This window comes from Myxine glutinosa, chromosome 4, assembly GCF_964187855.1.
Source record: "Myxine glutinosa chromosome 4, kmMyxGlut1.1, whole genome shotgun sequence".
NCBI classification, from domain to species: domain Eukaryota; kingdom Metazoa; phylum Chordata; class Myxini; order Myxiniformes; family Myxinidae; genus Myxine; species Myxine glutinosa.
Window position 1 is genome coordinate 184439788 of NC_136264.1, and position 15612 is coordinate 184455399.

Genomic DNA, 15612 nt, shown 5'->3' on the forward strand with positions numbered 1-15612 from the left:
TTTGAGGGGATTGTCCCTCCGCCCACTTTTTTGATGAGGGGTTATTGTCCCCCCCACTTTTTGCTCAAATATAACATGAAACAAGTACAGTTACATTCAAAGTACACTGCCCCCATGCCAAATAATTAAATATCCTCCAGCGCGGCTGAGAAAGGCCAAAGCGAACGCAGCACGTACGATCCAAGTTTGATGAGAAACTCGGCCTGTGTGAGCTTTTTGAAGGTTTGATTAACCTCTCTGAGGGCTGCCTGTTGGAGAAACAGTCGGTGCAGGAGAGATTGGGGTGGAGGAGGGTTTTCTCGGTGCACGTGGGATCGTGGGGAAAAGTGGGAGAGGGAGCCGAAGCGTTTTCTCCTCGCCAGGTTTCGTCTGAGCCGACTGGAGGCAATGTGTGGCTTCATGGTTTTGCAGAGACTGATCTGGGCAAGTCGTTCATGGAGTTTGAGGACACCCACTGAGAAAGAGAAGAGTGGAGGAGCGGCACCACCCTCGGGACACGTGGCTGGGGCAAGGCAGCCAGGACGCCACCTGAAACAGGCCTGAATTTCCCTCCTCTCCCGGTTATATTTTATCTTTTATTTTCTTCATCCTGGCCAATATTCCTTTGTTATTTTGCTGCCCCCCCCCTCCCCTTTGGATTTAGCTCAGGATACCGGGTGGGTCGTTTAATTGTATTGTCTGTTAAGTCTTGGCGCCTGTCTGTCCTTTAATTACTTGATCTTTGCCACTGCATATCAGCGGGATTGCTTTTCCTTATGATTTATCTATTCCTTGGTGATGTAACCTGTGTTTTTTCTTGATTTTGAGGAAAGCATTTGCATTTATTCCCCTGTTTTGAATTTGCATCGCATTTCTGGATTGGCATACTGTGTGTTGAAGAGTGGGGGGGGGTGTACAATTGCGTCAGCATTTGGATGGTAACTTCGCTCGGTCACTTCTGACTGCTCATATGGCGCGACCCGCCCACAGGGAACGTATTGGCCTCCCAAGCATATCGATTAGGAACTCCGGAGCAATAGGCAATACCCCGAGCCCTTCATGCAAAGGGCCAGGTCGTAACACCACCTTGAGTCAGTGATGATTCTGATGAAGATTGAATGAGATTTGGAACATTTCCTTGCAAGTGAAGGTTGAACAGTTTTTGATATCTGTGTTACCGGTTGACAATATTTCCATCTTGTTATATATGTCAACTACTTTATCGCTTTCTTGAATGAGGTGATGAGAAACAAATAACGTATTTAAATTGTTTTGAGAAATACAGTTTAGAATGGGAATGGGATGGGAAATAAGAATAACATTCCCAAATATTATATTCTGAAAATGCTTTTTTTGCATAAAACTACAAATACAACTAGAAAGAGCAATCAGATTGCAGACCCTCGCCAGGACGTATTTTCAGTGGTTTTAAGGTTTTTGTGTTAAAACAAATATGGCGGCCGAACCACGTGACCGATGGCATCATTATTATTTTTTTCTCCACCAATTTATCCCTAGATGACGCTCAAGAAATTTCCTCTTAATCGGATGAAGTTTTGTACTTGTCGAATTATGACGTCATAATGGAGGCACCTATGACATCATCATTAGCATATGTTATTCCACATCGAGAGTTCTTTACAATGAGCCATGTCTCAATTTTTTCTATGCAGTGCTTTTGGAGATATAGAGGTGAAAAGTTTTTCGGTTTTTCCAAGATGGGGGCCGAACCACGTCACCGATGACGTCACCATCATTTTTTTTTTCTACCAATTTATCCCTAGATGACGCTCAAGAAATTTCATCTTGATCGGATGAAGTTTTGTACTTGTCGAATTATGATGTCATAATGGAGGCACCTATGACATCATTAATGATGAAGAATCACTTGAAAATGAAAAACAAATCCTCTAATCCGGATCTGTATTCAGATCTTCACCCAAATCGTATCGATTTGTCCTTGTCACACATCCAACTTGTCCACCAGGTTTCGGCCGAATCCGTCCATAACTTTTTGAGATATTTTGGTCACAAACGGACAGATTAAAAAAAAGAAACAGACAGACAGACATCCAATGACAGGATAAGCTCTTTCGGACGGACACGTCCTGTGGGGGGAAATATTTTGAAATGACATCCTTATAGTTCAAGTGAGAGGAAAACGTCATCAAACTTCGGAGTGATGGGGGGTGCAGATTTTTATTTTTTTCAAAATTGACCCCAGGACCATTCATTGATTTAGCTCAGCTAGGAATCAATGTAGTTGTCCAACACTGTACCGAGCTAACACAAGAACGTTGGGCCAACATTGGGGCAACGTCATCTCCGTCGTTGGGCCAACGTTGAAAAATAGACGTCGCGTTTGCAACCGATAAGCAACGTCACCCAGGAGTCAACAATTCGCTTGCAACCAATTGACCAAATGCCAACGTTGGACCAACGTTGGGCCAACGTTGGCGTGTTAGCTGGGTAGTGGGCACCCTCTGTGGTTCTCTGTCTTATCTGAGTTGTGGTGACCAAATGTGCACACAATATTCTAGTCCTATTTTCCTCCACCCTTTTCCTCCAGAGACGACTTGTTTTCAAGGTCCTGACTTTATAAAGATCTATGTTATGTGTTAATGTTGATTGTTGGTGAATCATGCACATGCTATTGGATGCCATACACGAACATACATGATATTGATAAGTGATAACCCTCATGGAAGACATTTGGAGATGTTCAATTGATGGAAAGATCAGGAACCTGTATATTACCTGAACCTGCAATCAACAACTCGTGTCTGCAGATGCTCCCAATAAATATTTTGATGTACCGGCAGTACCTGCAAGTACAGCACTCGTACAGTGTCGCCGCCAAGCGACAGCTGCACGAATATGTCCGACCGGCGTATGCTCGTCACGTGACACGTGAGTTCATGGACGGCAGGATGTCTCGGAGCGGCATTTAAACGGTTAAAAGGGACCGGAGCTGCTCATCGCCAGGTGGAAATGATCCGTGCGGGTTCCAGCGCCAAAGGGCATTTCCTACGTGTCGATGTAAGGCTCGAGAGCCGCGGGGGTCCGTGTCCGGGTCCAGGTATTCGCGCCATTTCGCGCCTCCTGCTCGCGTTCGCGTTCATCAGGGAGACGCGCGGCACCACGGGGCCCGACCTGGGACCGCCATGCACGGAGGTAGGTGCGCGCCCCCATCCATTGGCGCACCCACTCCTGTCCAACTCGAAAACAGGTGTCAACCGAAACGCCGGTTGTACTGAGTGCGATGTCCATGATTACATTGTCCGTGCGCGATCATCCAATGATTCGTCGCCCTGATCACGTTCTTGGTGTTGATATCCAGGTGTACAGATGCGAAAGCATGATGTGCTCAGCTGCGGTTCATATTGTTTTGATTTCGGTGTCACCGTGACAGGTGAAACCAGATCTGACGTCACAATACAGTTGGCATCATCTTGTGCCTGCGGGGGTGCTGCACCGTCGATCATCCAGCTATAGCTCGATTTAATCCGGAAATTATAAACGTTAATGATCACCTTTACCTGGTACCATGACAGATGTGTAGGACGAGGAATGATCACCTTTACCTGGCACCATGACAGATGTGTAGGACGAGGAATTATCACCTTTACCTGGTACCATGACAGATGTGTAGGACGAGGAATGATCACCTTTACCTGGCACCATGACAGATGTGTAGGACGAGGAATTATCACCTTTACCTGGTACCATGACAGATGTGTAGGACGAGGAATGATCAACTTTACCTGGTACCATGACAGATGTGTAGAACGAGGAATGATCACCTTTACCTGTTACCATGAAAGATGTGTAGGACGAGGAATGATCACCTTTACCTGGTACCATGACAGATATGTATGACACGGAATGATCACCTTTACCTGGTACCATGACAGATATGTATGACGAGGAATGATCACCTTTACCTGGTACCATGACAGATGTGTAGGACGAGGAATGATCACCTTTACCTGGTACCATGACAGATATGTATGACGCGGAATGATCACCTTTACCTGGTACCATGACAGATGTGTAGGACGAGGAATGATCACCTTTACCTGGTACCATGACAGATGTGTAGGACGAGGAATGATCACCTTTACCTGGCGCCATGACAGATGTGTAGGACGGGGAATGATCACCTTTACCTGGTACCATGACAGATGTGTAGGACGAGGAATGATCACCTTTACCTGGTACCATGACAGATATGTATGACGCGGAATGATCACCTTTACCTGGCGCCATGACAGATGTGTAGGACGAGGAATGATCACCTTTACCTGGTGCCATTACAGATGTGTAGGACGAGGAATGATCACCTTTACCTGGTACCATGACAGATGTGTAGGACGAGGAATGGTCACCTTTACCTGGTACCATGACAGATGTGTAGGACGAGGAATGATCACCTTTACCTGGTAACATGACAGATGTGTAGGACGAGGAATGATGACCTTTACCTGGTACCATGACAGATGTGTCAGACGAGGAATGATCACCTTTACCTGGTACCATGACAGATGTGAAGGACGAGGAATGATCACCTTTACCTGGTACCATGACAGATGTGTCGGACGAGGAATGATCACCTTTACCTGGTACCATGACAGATGTGTCGGACGAGGAATGATCACCTTTACCTGGTACCATGACAGATGTATATGACGATTAATGATCACCTTTACCTGGTACCATGACAGATGTGTAAGACGAGGAATGATCACCTTTACCTGCTACCATGACAGATATGTAGGACGAGGAATGATCACCTTTACCTGGTGCCATGACAGATGTTTAGGATGAGGAATGATCACCATTAACCACACCTGAATTAGGTCACATTGAATTCGGTCGTCCACATCCAGCAATTGCATTTTACTGAAATTGATGTTTTACTGTTTACGGTGAAGTCTCCAGGTGTTGTTTCATGACAAGTCCCTTGTTACCAGGTCATATTTTCACCCGTGTCTGTTTGTTTGTTTGTCTGTTTATGAACAAGATAACTGAAAAGGTTGTGGACTGATTCGGACGAAACTTGGTGGATTGGTCGGGTGTTTGACAAGGACGATTCGATTCGATTTTGGTTTAGGTCCAAATCCAGATCCGGCCTATCAGTCGATACAAAACATAAACATAAACCATTGTAGTTATTATACTGGTTCCTTTGGTTACCTTTCCTGGTTTAGGTAATAACCGGGTTTATCTCTTGGGATTATAGATCATTCTTTCTGCTTGTTGCCTCCGACAGGAGACAGTATCGGAGATGGGGACATCAAAATGAACTCCGTCCGACCGACCGATCATCTGTCCATGTACTTTTGTGTACACGGATATTTCAAAAACTGTTGAACATTTAGATTTGACATTGCAGATATCTATTCCTCATGACATTACCTCAACCTGATTAGATCGTGGCTGTGATTGGCTGAATTCTGTTGCCATGGCAACCATCTCGGTTGTTGTTGTTTTCGTGATCAGCCTGTTACTGCTGGTTGCATCACTTTTCTGGAAGCGCGGCTGTGTCGCTGACGCAGTGCCACTGTTACCAGTGAGCTGGTACTAATTTTTCCAACCTCGAAAGGATGGCGGGCTGAGTCAACCCACCTGGTATTAATTCAACGGCTGACATGGGCTCAAACTCAAGACCCTAATATTTTAAGCCAGCCACCTTACCCGTTAAGCCAACACCAGGGTTACCATCTTGGTAACTTGGCTTGTGTTTGCGATATTTCAAAAATCGTTCAAGATTTAGCTTCCATATGACACAGATCGATTTCCCCTACCACCCAAAATGTGGGGTCCTGGAGTATCAGCTCCTTGTTTATCTTCATATTTGTTTTTGTTTTCAGGATGATTACCAGTTTGCATACACAGAATGTGACAATGCAGGCACACGATGGAGAGTTGCGATTCCCATCTCTTCGCGTCCTTGCACAGGTCGTCCTGATCCCACACCTGGAACCAAGTGCAGTGAGTTTGTTGCAGTCCATGAATGTTATCTCTAACTTTTCCTGTTAGTGGCTGATTACTGGGGTTTGGAGGGGAGGAGTTATTCACCAGATGCTCACGAGCCCCTTGAAAGTAGAGTTCGAGTCTAAAACATTGTTTAGCTACTTGATCTAGCAAGTGTTTCCAAATAGTAGACGTGATCACGTGCCAAATAAGAGCATCTCTAGGTGGGGCCGCCAACGCCATGATGTCAGCCAAGGAGGATGAAGCTTCTGTAATCAATGTGGAATAGCTATAGCTCATGTAAGCTATCACATTGAAGGAGAATGCGTCCTGTCATTGCTTCCAAAATATCCGGGATCCAATACGTTTTGTACAGATTGTGGAGTCATGTATATATATATATATATATATATATATATATATATATATATATATATATATATATATATATATATATATATATTGAAGCGCGGTGCTACGCGCGCTTGCTTGCACAACAAGAAGGAAGCGGACAACGCGGTGAGTTTAAGTCTTTATTAAAAGAGCTCACTGTAGCACTGGCGCACTCCGGGCTGCGCCCCGGTGTATATCCTGAGGCCACGCCTACCCCTCGGGCGTGGCCGCCGCCCACCTGGTGTGCGGAATGATGTCACCACGCCAGTGGGCTTTCGTGTCCGCCACAATATATATATATATATATATATATATATATATATATATATATATATATATATATATATTGTTGTGGATCCCGTGTCTGTCGACATACTAAGGGGGGTTAAGACCCCGTTTCCCCACAGACACGGGGTCCACAGGCCGTCGACCGCGACGAAGCTTGCGCCCGGCGGGTTGCGCAGCAACTCCAATCGCCAATCCCCCAACCACGGGCCTAAGGGTTATCGACCGTGATCCGAGACAACGTGACCGGGAAGATCGGCGATTGAACCCCTCGCGATCCCACACCTAGTTCAATCGGGTGCGCCGAGCGAAACGCACGGTGTGGGTCGCGTTTTTACACTACGTTATCTCCAGACCTATTCGAGCAGCCGAATTAGGTTGAACGATGCCGGGTCAATGGGGAAAAAGACGCACACGAGCAGGTCGAGAGGAAATAAAATGTAAACTTCTTTATTCACAAAAAGCACAGAGAAAGGACGAGAGGCAGGCTTATCATAAATCCTTACCCAACTATTCCCAACACAGGCGCCTGGCACACTCGCACACGGGGGATAAATCACACCTGTTAGACTCGTACCGGGAGGACGTGCGGATGCTGATTCGGGTGAGGGCAGTTCCTGCGCGTAGAGTATGGGTCGATCCGATAGACAGCACAAAGGAGGATCAGCACAAAGAACGACCAGCACGGAGGAAGATCAGCACGAATAACGACCAGCACAGAGGAAGATCAGCATGAATAACGACGCAAAAAGCTGCCACGCACGAATAAGTTCTTGCTTAGCACGTTACACACCAGCAACTATGAACACCAATCGGACCGTCGCACGATAGCTTACCTGTACCACGTGACGGTTTCAATCGGGGAACGTACCGTACGTACCCTCCAGCGTACCAAATTTAGACGGCCGAGCGAAAACCGTTGGTAACCGCCAGAAGGATGCTAATGCCATTACGGTTGATGTTAACTTGGGTACGAACAATGGTGGATCAATGGAGGAAAAGACATTCACGGACAGAGAGAAAAGGAAAACGTTTTAACGATTTGATTTATTACAGATATTTACAATGTAATTATTTCAATAGGAAAGAAAAACGGACGAGAAGCAGGAACTTAGCTTTTTCTACGCCTAATTACAATTACTACAAATAAACACCACATGGGCCCAGCACACTTTCACGGGGGAGTGGAGGGGAACGAACAAACAAACGTAGGAAAGCTGATAGCACAAAGGCTACGATGCTCCGGATGCCCCCCAGCACGGCAGATTGAAGTCGATTATCAGCATGGACTTGGGCAGGTAAGGTCGTGCACACAGGCACCAAGAGACAGTCCGGCAGCCAGAGAAGAACAATGAACACGTGCAAAACGAGCAAGTTTGAGGCCTCTTTGGCGTGTCTATGTGCAGCGATCGGGAGCAGGGAGAGTCCGGGCAAGAGAGCAATCACGTGCAGAGGCTGAGTGAACCCGGCAGAGAGAGACAGGACCAGAGTGTAGCAATCTTTCAGACATGTGGTGAGTGCACAAGAGACAGGCCCAGAGTGGAATAATGCAGGTGTAGAGGCCTGCGAGAGGGAGACCAGCCAAGAGCACAAATGTCCGCGTGCTCAGTGGGGCGAGAGAGGGCAGCCAGACAGAGATTAAATACAGGCACGTGTTAGGTCCACAATGTTGAAGAACCAAGAGGGCAAATGAACCGTGACCGCCTGCGTTGCCAGCCACGAACCAAGAGAGAGAAAAAAAGTGTTCAAAAGCCCTTTGTTCACCCTCGCCGAGGGTGGGGGGTAATTTGGAGGTCTCCTGGCTCCCGATTGGTGGAGCCTGTTATTCTGCCCCAGAAGTTACCCCAAAGTAACTTTCACCCTGATTGGTGGGTTTCTGAACCTGGACACCATGTTGTCCATTGGAGTCTGGTGCAACATCCCTTATGAGTGGAGGACCTATCTTTCCTTTCCCCAATGCATGAAGACATAATAACCTGAAATAAGGGGAAGGGGCCAAGATAATGGTCTGCTATGAAATGACTATTCTAAGGAACCTGTATGGTGGTTTCCATTACTTTTTAGTGTTTTCCCAAAACCGCAACTATATATATATATATATATATATATATATATATATATATATATATATATATATATATATATATATATATATATATACAGTGGTACCTCGGCTTACGAGTTTAATCCGTTCCGTGACGGAGCTCGTAAGCCAAATCGCTCGTAAGTCAAAGCAAATTTTCCCATTCAAATGCATTGAAATGCTATTAATCCGTTCCAGCCTCAAAAAAAAAACACCAATTTTTTTTGTTAGGTGCTTTTAAATAACAAAAATGTACTTTATAAATAACAAATAATGTATAAACAAGCACGACCTCGTATATACTGTACATAATACAAGAGAATGTAAAGAAATAAACTGGTTTTATTAAGCAGAGGAGAAGAGCATGCCAGGTGAGGTGTGCGTGTTGTCGACTTGGCGAGGCAGTACGATCGTACTCCTTCTACGATATGTACGATTTTGAAGCAGAAGGAGTCCATAAAGGCTATAACGCCAGCCAAGGGCGTTACGATTATTTCAAAGCTCCGGACCTCTATCCATGAAGATATGGAGAAGTTGTTGTTTGTGTGGTTGAAGGAGAAGCAGCTCGCAGGAGATACCGTGACCGAGAGCATCATGTGTTTGAAAAGATTGAAACTCGGATATCGAGCACGGACCACGAGGTGTTTTTTCTTTTTTCTTAATCTCGGTTTCAGTGAACTTTTGCTCTGTGCTCACGTGTACTGTACCTGTACCTGTAATGGTACGTCAGAGGATGGCACCTGTTGTCATCATATTAAGTGCAAGATGTTCTGCATCGTAAGTTGGTACACCGTGGTCTTTCGGCGGTGTTTAAGCCGGCCGTCTTGGCTTCTGTCACCATTGGCATTGAGTCTTTCGATGTAGGTAGGTCGTTGTGTGCCGGTGCCTTGGCCGAATTCCTTCATTGCTGCATTGTTAGCTCACCTGGTTTTTTATACCACATCTTTGGTTATCGGACCAGCGAATGACGTCATCTCCAAAGTATGGCTTATTCTCACTTGTCTTGGACGATCTTCTACTTCTAGCCTTCCACCGTGCATTTGGTGTCCACTGTACTTACTGTACAGTGCCTGGTAAAATTGATGTAATGGGTTTTTGACCGTCAACGCCATGAACCGTCATGAACCGTCATGAACCGTCATGAACCGTCATGAACCGTCATGAACCGTCATGAACCGTCAACGCCATGAACCGCTAACACTCAAAAGCCCATTTATCGCGCCTTATAAAGCAAAACGCAAACCGAAAGCCATGCCTCTCAAGCGAGGCGTGCTTCCGTGGTCACGTGATCCACAGGTGTAGCTCATTATACCCGCACGCGCGACACGCTTTGGCGGTCACGTGACCAGCCACTCTGGAGGCGGGGATCCCCGCCGATGACGTCACCGGCTGGAGCAAGGAGATTCCTCGCTCATGTATTTCGACGATTGCGTGTTTTATATCCAAGCAGAGATGCTTTCACGGCAAGATAACCACGTGACCGGAACCGGAAGCCACAACCGGAAAATTCAAAAAAATAAATTTTTTGAGCTCGTACATCGGATCTCGGCTCGTATCCCAAAGCAACAAACCGCCCGAGCGACGGCTCGTATCCCGAAAAACTCGTACGTTGGGGCACTCGTAAGCCGAGGTACCACTGTATATATATATATATATATATATATATATATATATATATATATATATATATATATATATATATATATATGTATATATATATATATATGTATATATATATGTATATATGTATATATATATATATATATATATATATATATATATTGCTGCGGTTTTGAGATTTGTATATATGACATCATTAAAGGCTAAAGGTTTGCCCCCCATAGATAGTCCACGAGCAACACATAGGCCCACTTAGAGTATTAGTTATGTCATAGTATGTGTAAGTATAGGCCATTTCCACTAGTAATATCTGCGTTGTGTAAAGACATGAGTTTAGGTCCTTTCATTTTGCGCCACCCTCCAATTCCGCCTATGGGCATAACTGATCCCGTGCCCCATTTGGCTGATCCCTCAGTTTGTTGCGCTATGGGCTACCCGCAGCAGTTTGTTACGCTTTGGCTGCCAGCAGCATTCGCTGCCCTTTGTTTGCTCGCTAGTCAAGTAACACGAGGGAGGCCTGAGAAGAGGGAGGAGCGCGGGGTCGGAGTGGGGCAGCGTCAAGGAGCGTGTCAGAGGCGATGACGGTAAGGGCCACCAGCCAACCAGGGCTCTAAGGGCATGGCGTGACAGGGCGTGGTAAGGCGCATCTGGTAAGTGCTGGAAGGTTCGTGGGGTGTGCCTATAAAAGCCAGTGCACAAAGCCCTTGAACAGGACTTATGCACGAGGACTCATTGGGAAAAGGAGTAGTAAAGAGGACTTACGAGGAGTGGTGAGCACGACTTGCAAGAGAGCATGAGTGAGGACTCGGAGGACTCGGAGGACTTGCTGCCAAGACACGCAGAGAAAAGGGTCTGGAAGGACTTTTACGGCGAGCGCATTGAGAGCACTTCATTGTGTCAGCGCTTCAAGGCTTTGAACTGTATTCGCCTATTATGTACGCAGCCACGCGAGTGAACGCGGCAATAGCCACCCGTGTTAACCGCCAGAGCCCAGACCCTACAGTTCGCCCCGTATTATCCCGTGTGCGCCAACGACATGCGGAGAGCTCCTGCCCTTCGACTTACCATCTGCCTGGGACGAACCGGAGGTGGGAGGGAGCTGCACGGAATTCCATCCCTGGACGCGCTGGTGACCATTAACCTGACCTTCATCAGCAAGCCCCGTGTGAGTGTCTGTGTGTGAGACAGGCCCGTTTGTCTGGGATATTAAGTTAAGACTGTTCTTAAGGATTGCCCTGTGTCTCTTCTTCTTCTCATCATTGTGAATAGTGTAAATAAACCTTGTTCTTTCTTCCAATTCGATCGCCTTCGTGTTTTCCATCATTGGCTAAGTGTGGTACGAATTAAGGTTGCTTGAATCGGGTTCCACCTATAAACGGCACGGATCGCGTGTACGCACCGCTCGGCGTCTCAGCACGCGTGATTCGTGCGGGGCTTATTTCCTCATTTCTGGGCAGCGCGAGTAATTAGGTAATAGTGAATTCGGCCTAAAACCCTATTTCACGCTTTCCGGGAAGGACGTCATAGGTCCCGGGTCCCGTCGGCCAGTCAAAGACAAGGGGACTAATCCCCCCTTGGTAAGGGGAGAAGGCCAGCGATGAAATCCGCAACAATATACTGTTACGGTTCTCTACGCCGGCCTTCTTCCACTTATCAGGGGGGATTAATCCCCTTGTCTTTACTGGGCCTGGCGGAACCGAGACTTATTACGTCCCTCCCGGACACACGCGGCGTAGGGTTTCGGGACTACTTTTCGCTCGTACCTAAGTCCCCGCGCTGCCCTGGGAGCGAGGAAACAAGCCTCGCACGAACCACGTGTGGTTTGAGTACGCCGAGTGGATTGCGTACACGTGGTCTCTTACTTAGTGGAAGTGGATTGCGTACTCTTACTTAGTGGAACCCGATTGGAGCGATCTTATTCGTGCCACGCTTAGTCAAATGGAGAAACCACAGGAACGATCGAATCAGGGAAGAAAGGAAGAACAGATGGTTTAATTATTGCCACACGTATATACAGGTTCAAGGACAAAGAGATACAGAGCAATCCTTAAGCAGTCTTAACGTATCCCTGGGACAACGGGCCCATCTCACACTCACACATGGGATTGCAGATGGGCAGGTGTTCCCCAACACGTCGAGAGATGGTCCCCGTCGGGCTCTCCACGGTCCCCGCCACATCCCCCAAAGATGGTGGCAGGCAAAGGCAGGGACTCGCAGCGCGTCTCTCGTACCAGCAGATGTTGGGGCGAAACGGTAGAGGGCAGACTTTAATACTGCTGGCGGTTACGCAGCCTTGTTCACTCGCGCGTATCAAATGCGCTATACTCGTTCATAAGCGCGTCTGACTGCGCCCGCGTATGTGTAGCGGCCAACTCCTCTTCTTCAATACACTCCGAGCTGGTTAGCGCGCGCGTTCTTGTGCAAGTTCGTCAAGTTCATCACAACGCGAGTCCTTTATCTCTCTATCTCTCTCGCAGCAAAGTCCTCTGGTGTAAGTCCTTTTATCTCTCTCTCTCCTCTGCAAGTCCTTTATCTCTCTCTCTCTCTCTCTCTCTCTCTCTCGCAGCAAAGTCCTCTCAGGCAGCAGTCCTTTTATCTTTCTCTCAAGCAGCAAGTCCTGTCGAGGGCTTTCGCGCAGCGGTTTTATAGCTACGCCCCCCGAACCTTCTGGAACTCACCAACTCTTCTCACCACGCCCTCTGACGCCACGCCACCGCCACCACCCTCGAGCTCTGATTGGCGGCTCGTGTTTACCGTCATTGCTTCTGCCGCTCCACCTCGACTCAGCCCCGATCCTTCCTAGGCCTGCCTCATGTTAACTCGCCCAATATGAACCAACGTTAACGCAAAAGGGATTGAGGCTACGGATGTAGGATGATAGGTGGCAGTAGGGCCTATTTTCCTGGCTCCTACGCAACGCAGAACTAACAAAGGAAAAGGACTAAGCTTACAAATACTAAGACATAACTATACTATCGTGAGGCTACATGTTGCCTGTGTGACTAACTATGGATGACAGACTTTAACCTTTATTAAACTCACTTGACAGACTCAAAACCGCAACAATATATATATATATATATATATATATATATATATATATATATATATATATATATATATATATATATATTGTTACGGTGGCCGGAGCGGAAACCCGCTACTGAACACCGAATATGTTATGGCCCGGGGCTCGGGTTTACTACGAGGGGGTTAACCTCCATTCCCTCCCGAACTTACCGGACCTGTGGCTGCCACGCATGAATAACTCTGTTCTTAGCAGGTTGCGAACCAGCAACTATGAACGCCGATTGGTCCGTCGCGCATTAACTTACCTGTACCACGTGACGGTCCCAATAGGGGGACGCACCGTACCCTCCGACGGTATACCACTTTAGATGGCCGAGCGAAAACCATTGGTAACCGCCTGAGTGATGCTAATGTCGTTACGGCCAATTGTTAACCTGGGGGCGAGCAATGGCGGATCAATGGAGGAAAATGTATAGCATATCTCAAAAGGTTGTGGACGGGTTATTGCAAAACTAGGTGAATGAGTTTGGTAAGCGACAAGAACAAGCTGATTTGGTTTTGGTTCAGGTCTTGATCCCCATCCGGCCTATCATTGGGATATCAGTTAAAGTTCTACATGCCAAAACCATCCTTCACCCCATTGCCTCTATTTGCAGACTTTTCTTGCTCTGTGGGTGAGTACCTGGAAATGCAGAACCAGTCATGTGCTCGCTGCATGCCGGGCACGTTCTCACTGGGCAGCGGGGTACGTTTTGATGACTGGAGTGACATTCCTGCTGGATTCACACTCCACTCAGGAATACCAGACTTTGTGCAACACCCAGCTGCCTCCGGACAGGCCCGATGTCAACAGTAAGAAACCACTAATATGTGCAGTGCTGCTAGGACAAGTCGATCAGGGACAGTCTTAAAGCATCACATATTGAGGACTCTCACTGTAATTACAGGTCGATGTGGACTACTCGGGGGGGTTTCCTGATGTCGAATCGAGACGAATGCTCGGCATCACTCATTTACACGGCGAACTTGAAGAAGGCAGGAAAAGTCACTTTTGAGTACCAGTATCCTGATGCTGCCATCATCTTTGAGTTCTTTGTAAGACTTATTTATGGTGGGATGGGGTTGGATGTGGGAAAATATTTGATTAGGGAGGGTGGGGTGTGCGTGAAGAAGCAGGACAAGCTTTGTGATTGTAGGCCTAATGAAATGGATTCAAGACCTCGCTCCAAGATAAGAGGCTTTATTGAAATCGATCTTCACATCCTACACACATAGGCATTAATCTCATTAGTCTTACAACAACACACAACAACAGGCATTTTAAAAGGCCATTTTCCCTGCAAGAGCGGGGGTTAGCCTTAATCTCATTAGTCTTACGAAGCATATAAAAGCATATATAAATGGGTAAAGCTTTCTAACACATTAGCTATCAATCACAGTCTCGTCTTACCAAGATGAACCAGCGCACATCTCTGTATAGCCCATTCAGCTTGTAGAAACCGCCTATCCACGCACACAAAGCATTCGCATATACATAGACATGTGAGAAGTATCACACCTCCGAATCCTCTTCTTCTTCATTTTTTTCACAGTGATATTGAGTTTAAGAATTCATGAAATTAATAACGATACATAAGTTGCCTTTTAATATTGACTCAAGTTATTTTTATCATGGACTACAGTAGTACTCCATATGTACTACCATGCCATACTACAGTATGGCATGGAAAAGAATGGCTGCCGCATCAAATGTGTATAAAATAATACTTTGAAAAGTCTGCTATTGAGTGAAGTCATAAGCCATTAAAAGCCATACATGTTATTCTCGAGCGTTTCACAAGTACAAGACTGATAAATATGCCAGAATGCATCGCTAAAGTACCAAATCGGGAGTTCGCTAAACCGCCAAATTGTACTTCTTTTTCTTTCTTTCTTCAGCCAGGCTAGCACAATAATGGCTGAAGCGATTCCAATGATTCTAACGCAAGGAAGCGCCATTGCCTCTGGGGTATTGCACCCATACCATGGCATTTTCAAAGAAATCAAACTTGTTTGGCAATCGTCAGTCATTCGCATGGCCGTTGCACACCATTTAAACATGCACTGACTGGGAAACTCTGCGGTAATTATCTCTGCTGTAATCTTTCATAAAGTCTGCCTTGGATTGCAAGGTAATTGCAGAATGTGTAATTTCATAGGAAAATGGTCAAGAATGAACAGAACAATACTTCTCTCTCCTCGCTCCC

General features: G+C 46.4%; 1 protein-coding gene across 1 annotated transcript in view; it reads left to right on the forward strand.

The window, feature by feature from the left end:
- The first annotated feature begins 3096 nt into the window (after positions 1 to 3096).
- The window catches only part of LOC137425996 (endosome/lysosome-associated apoptosis and autophagy regulator family member 2-like), a 71843-nt gene continuing 59327 nt past the window's right edge, over positions 3097 to 15612 (forward strand). The window contains exons 1-4 of the mRNA XM_078775340.1: positions 3097 to 3153; positions 5853 to 5973; positions 14023 to 14218; positions 14314 to 14461. Coding sequence (XP_078631466.1) covers positions 14055 to 14218; positions 14314 to 14461 — 312 coding nt within the window. The 5' untranslated portion in view covers positions 3097 to 3153; positions 5853 to 5973; positions 14023 to 14054. The remainder of the gene's footprint in view (positions 3154 to 5852; positions 5974 to 14022; positions 14219 to 14313; positions 14462 to 15612) is intronic.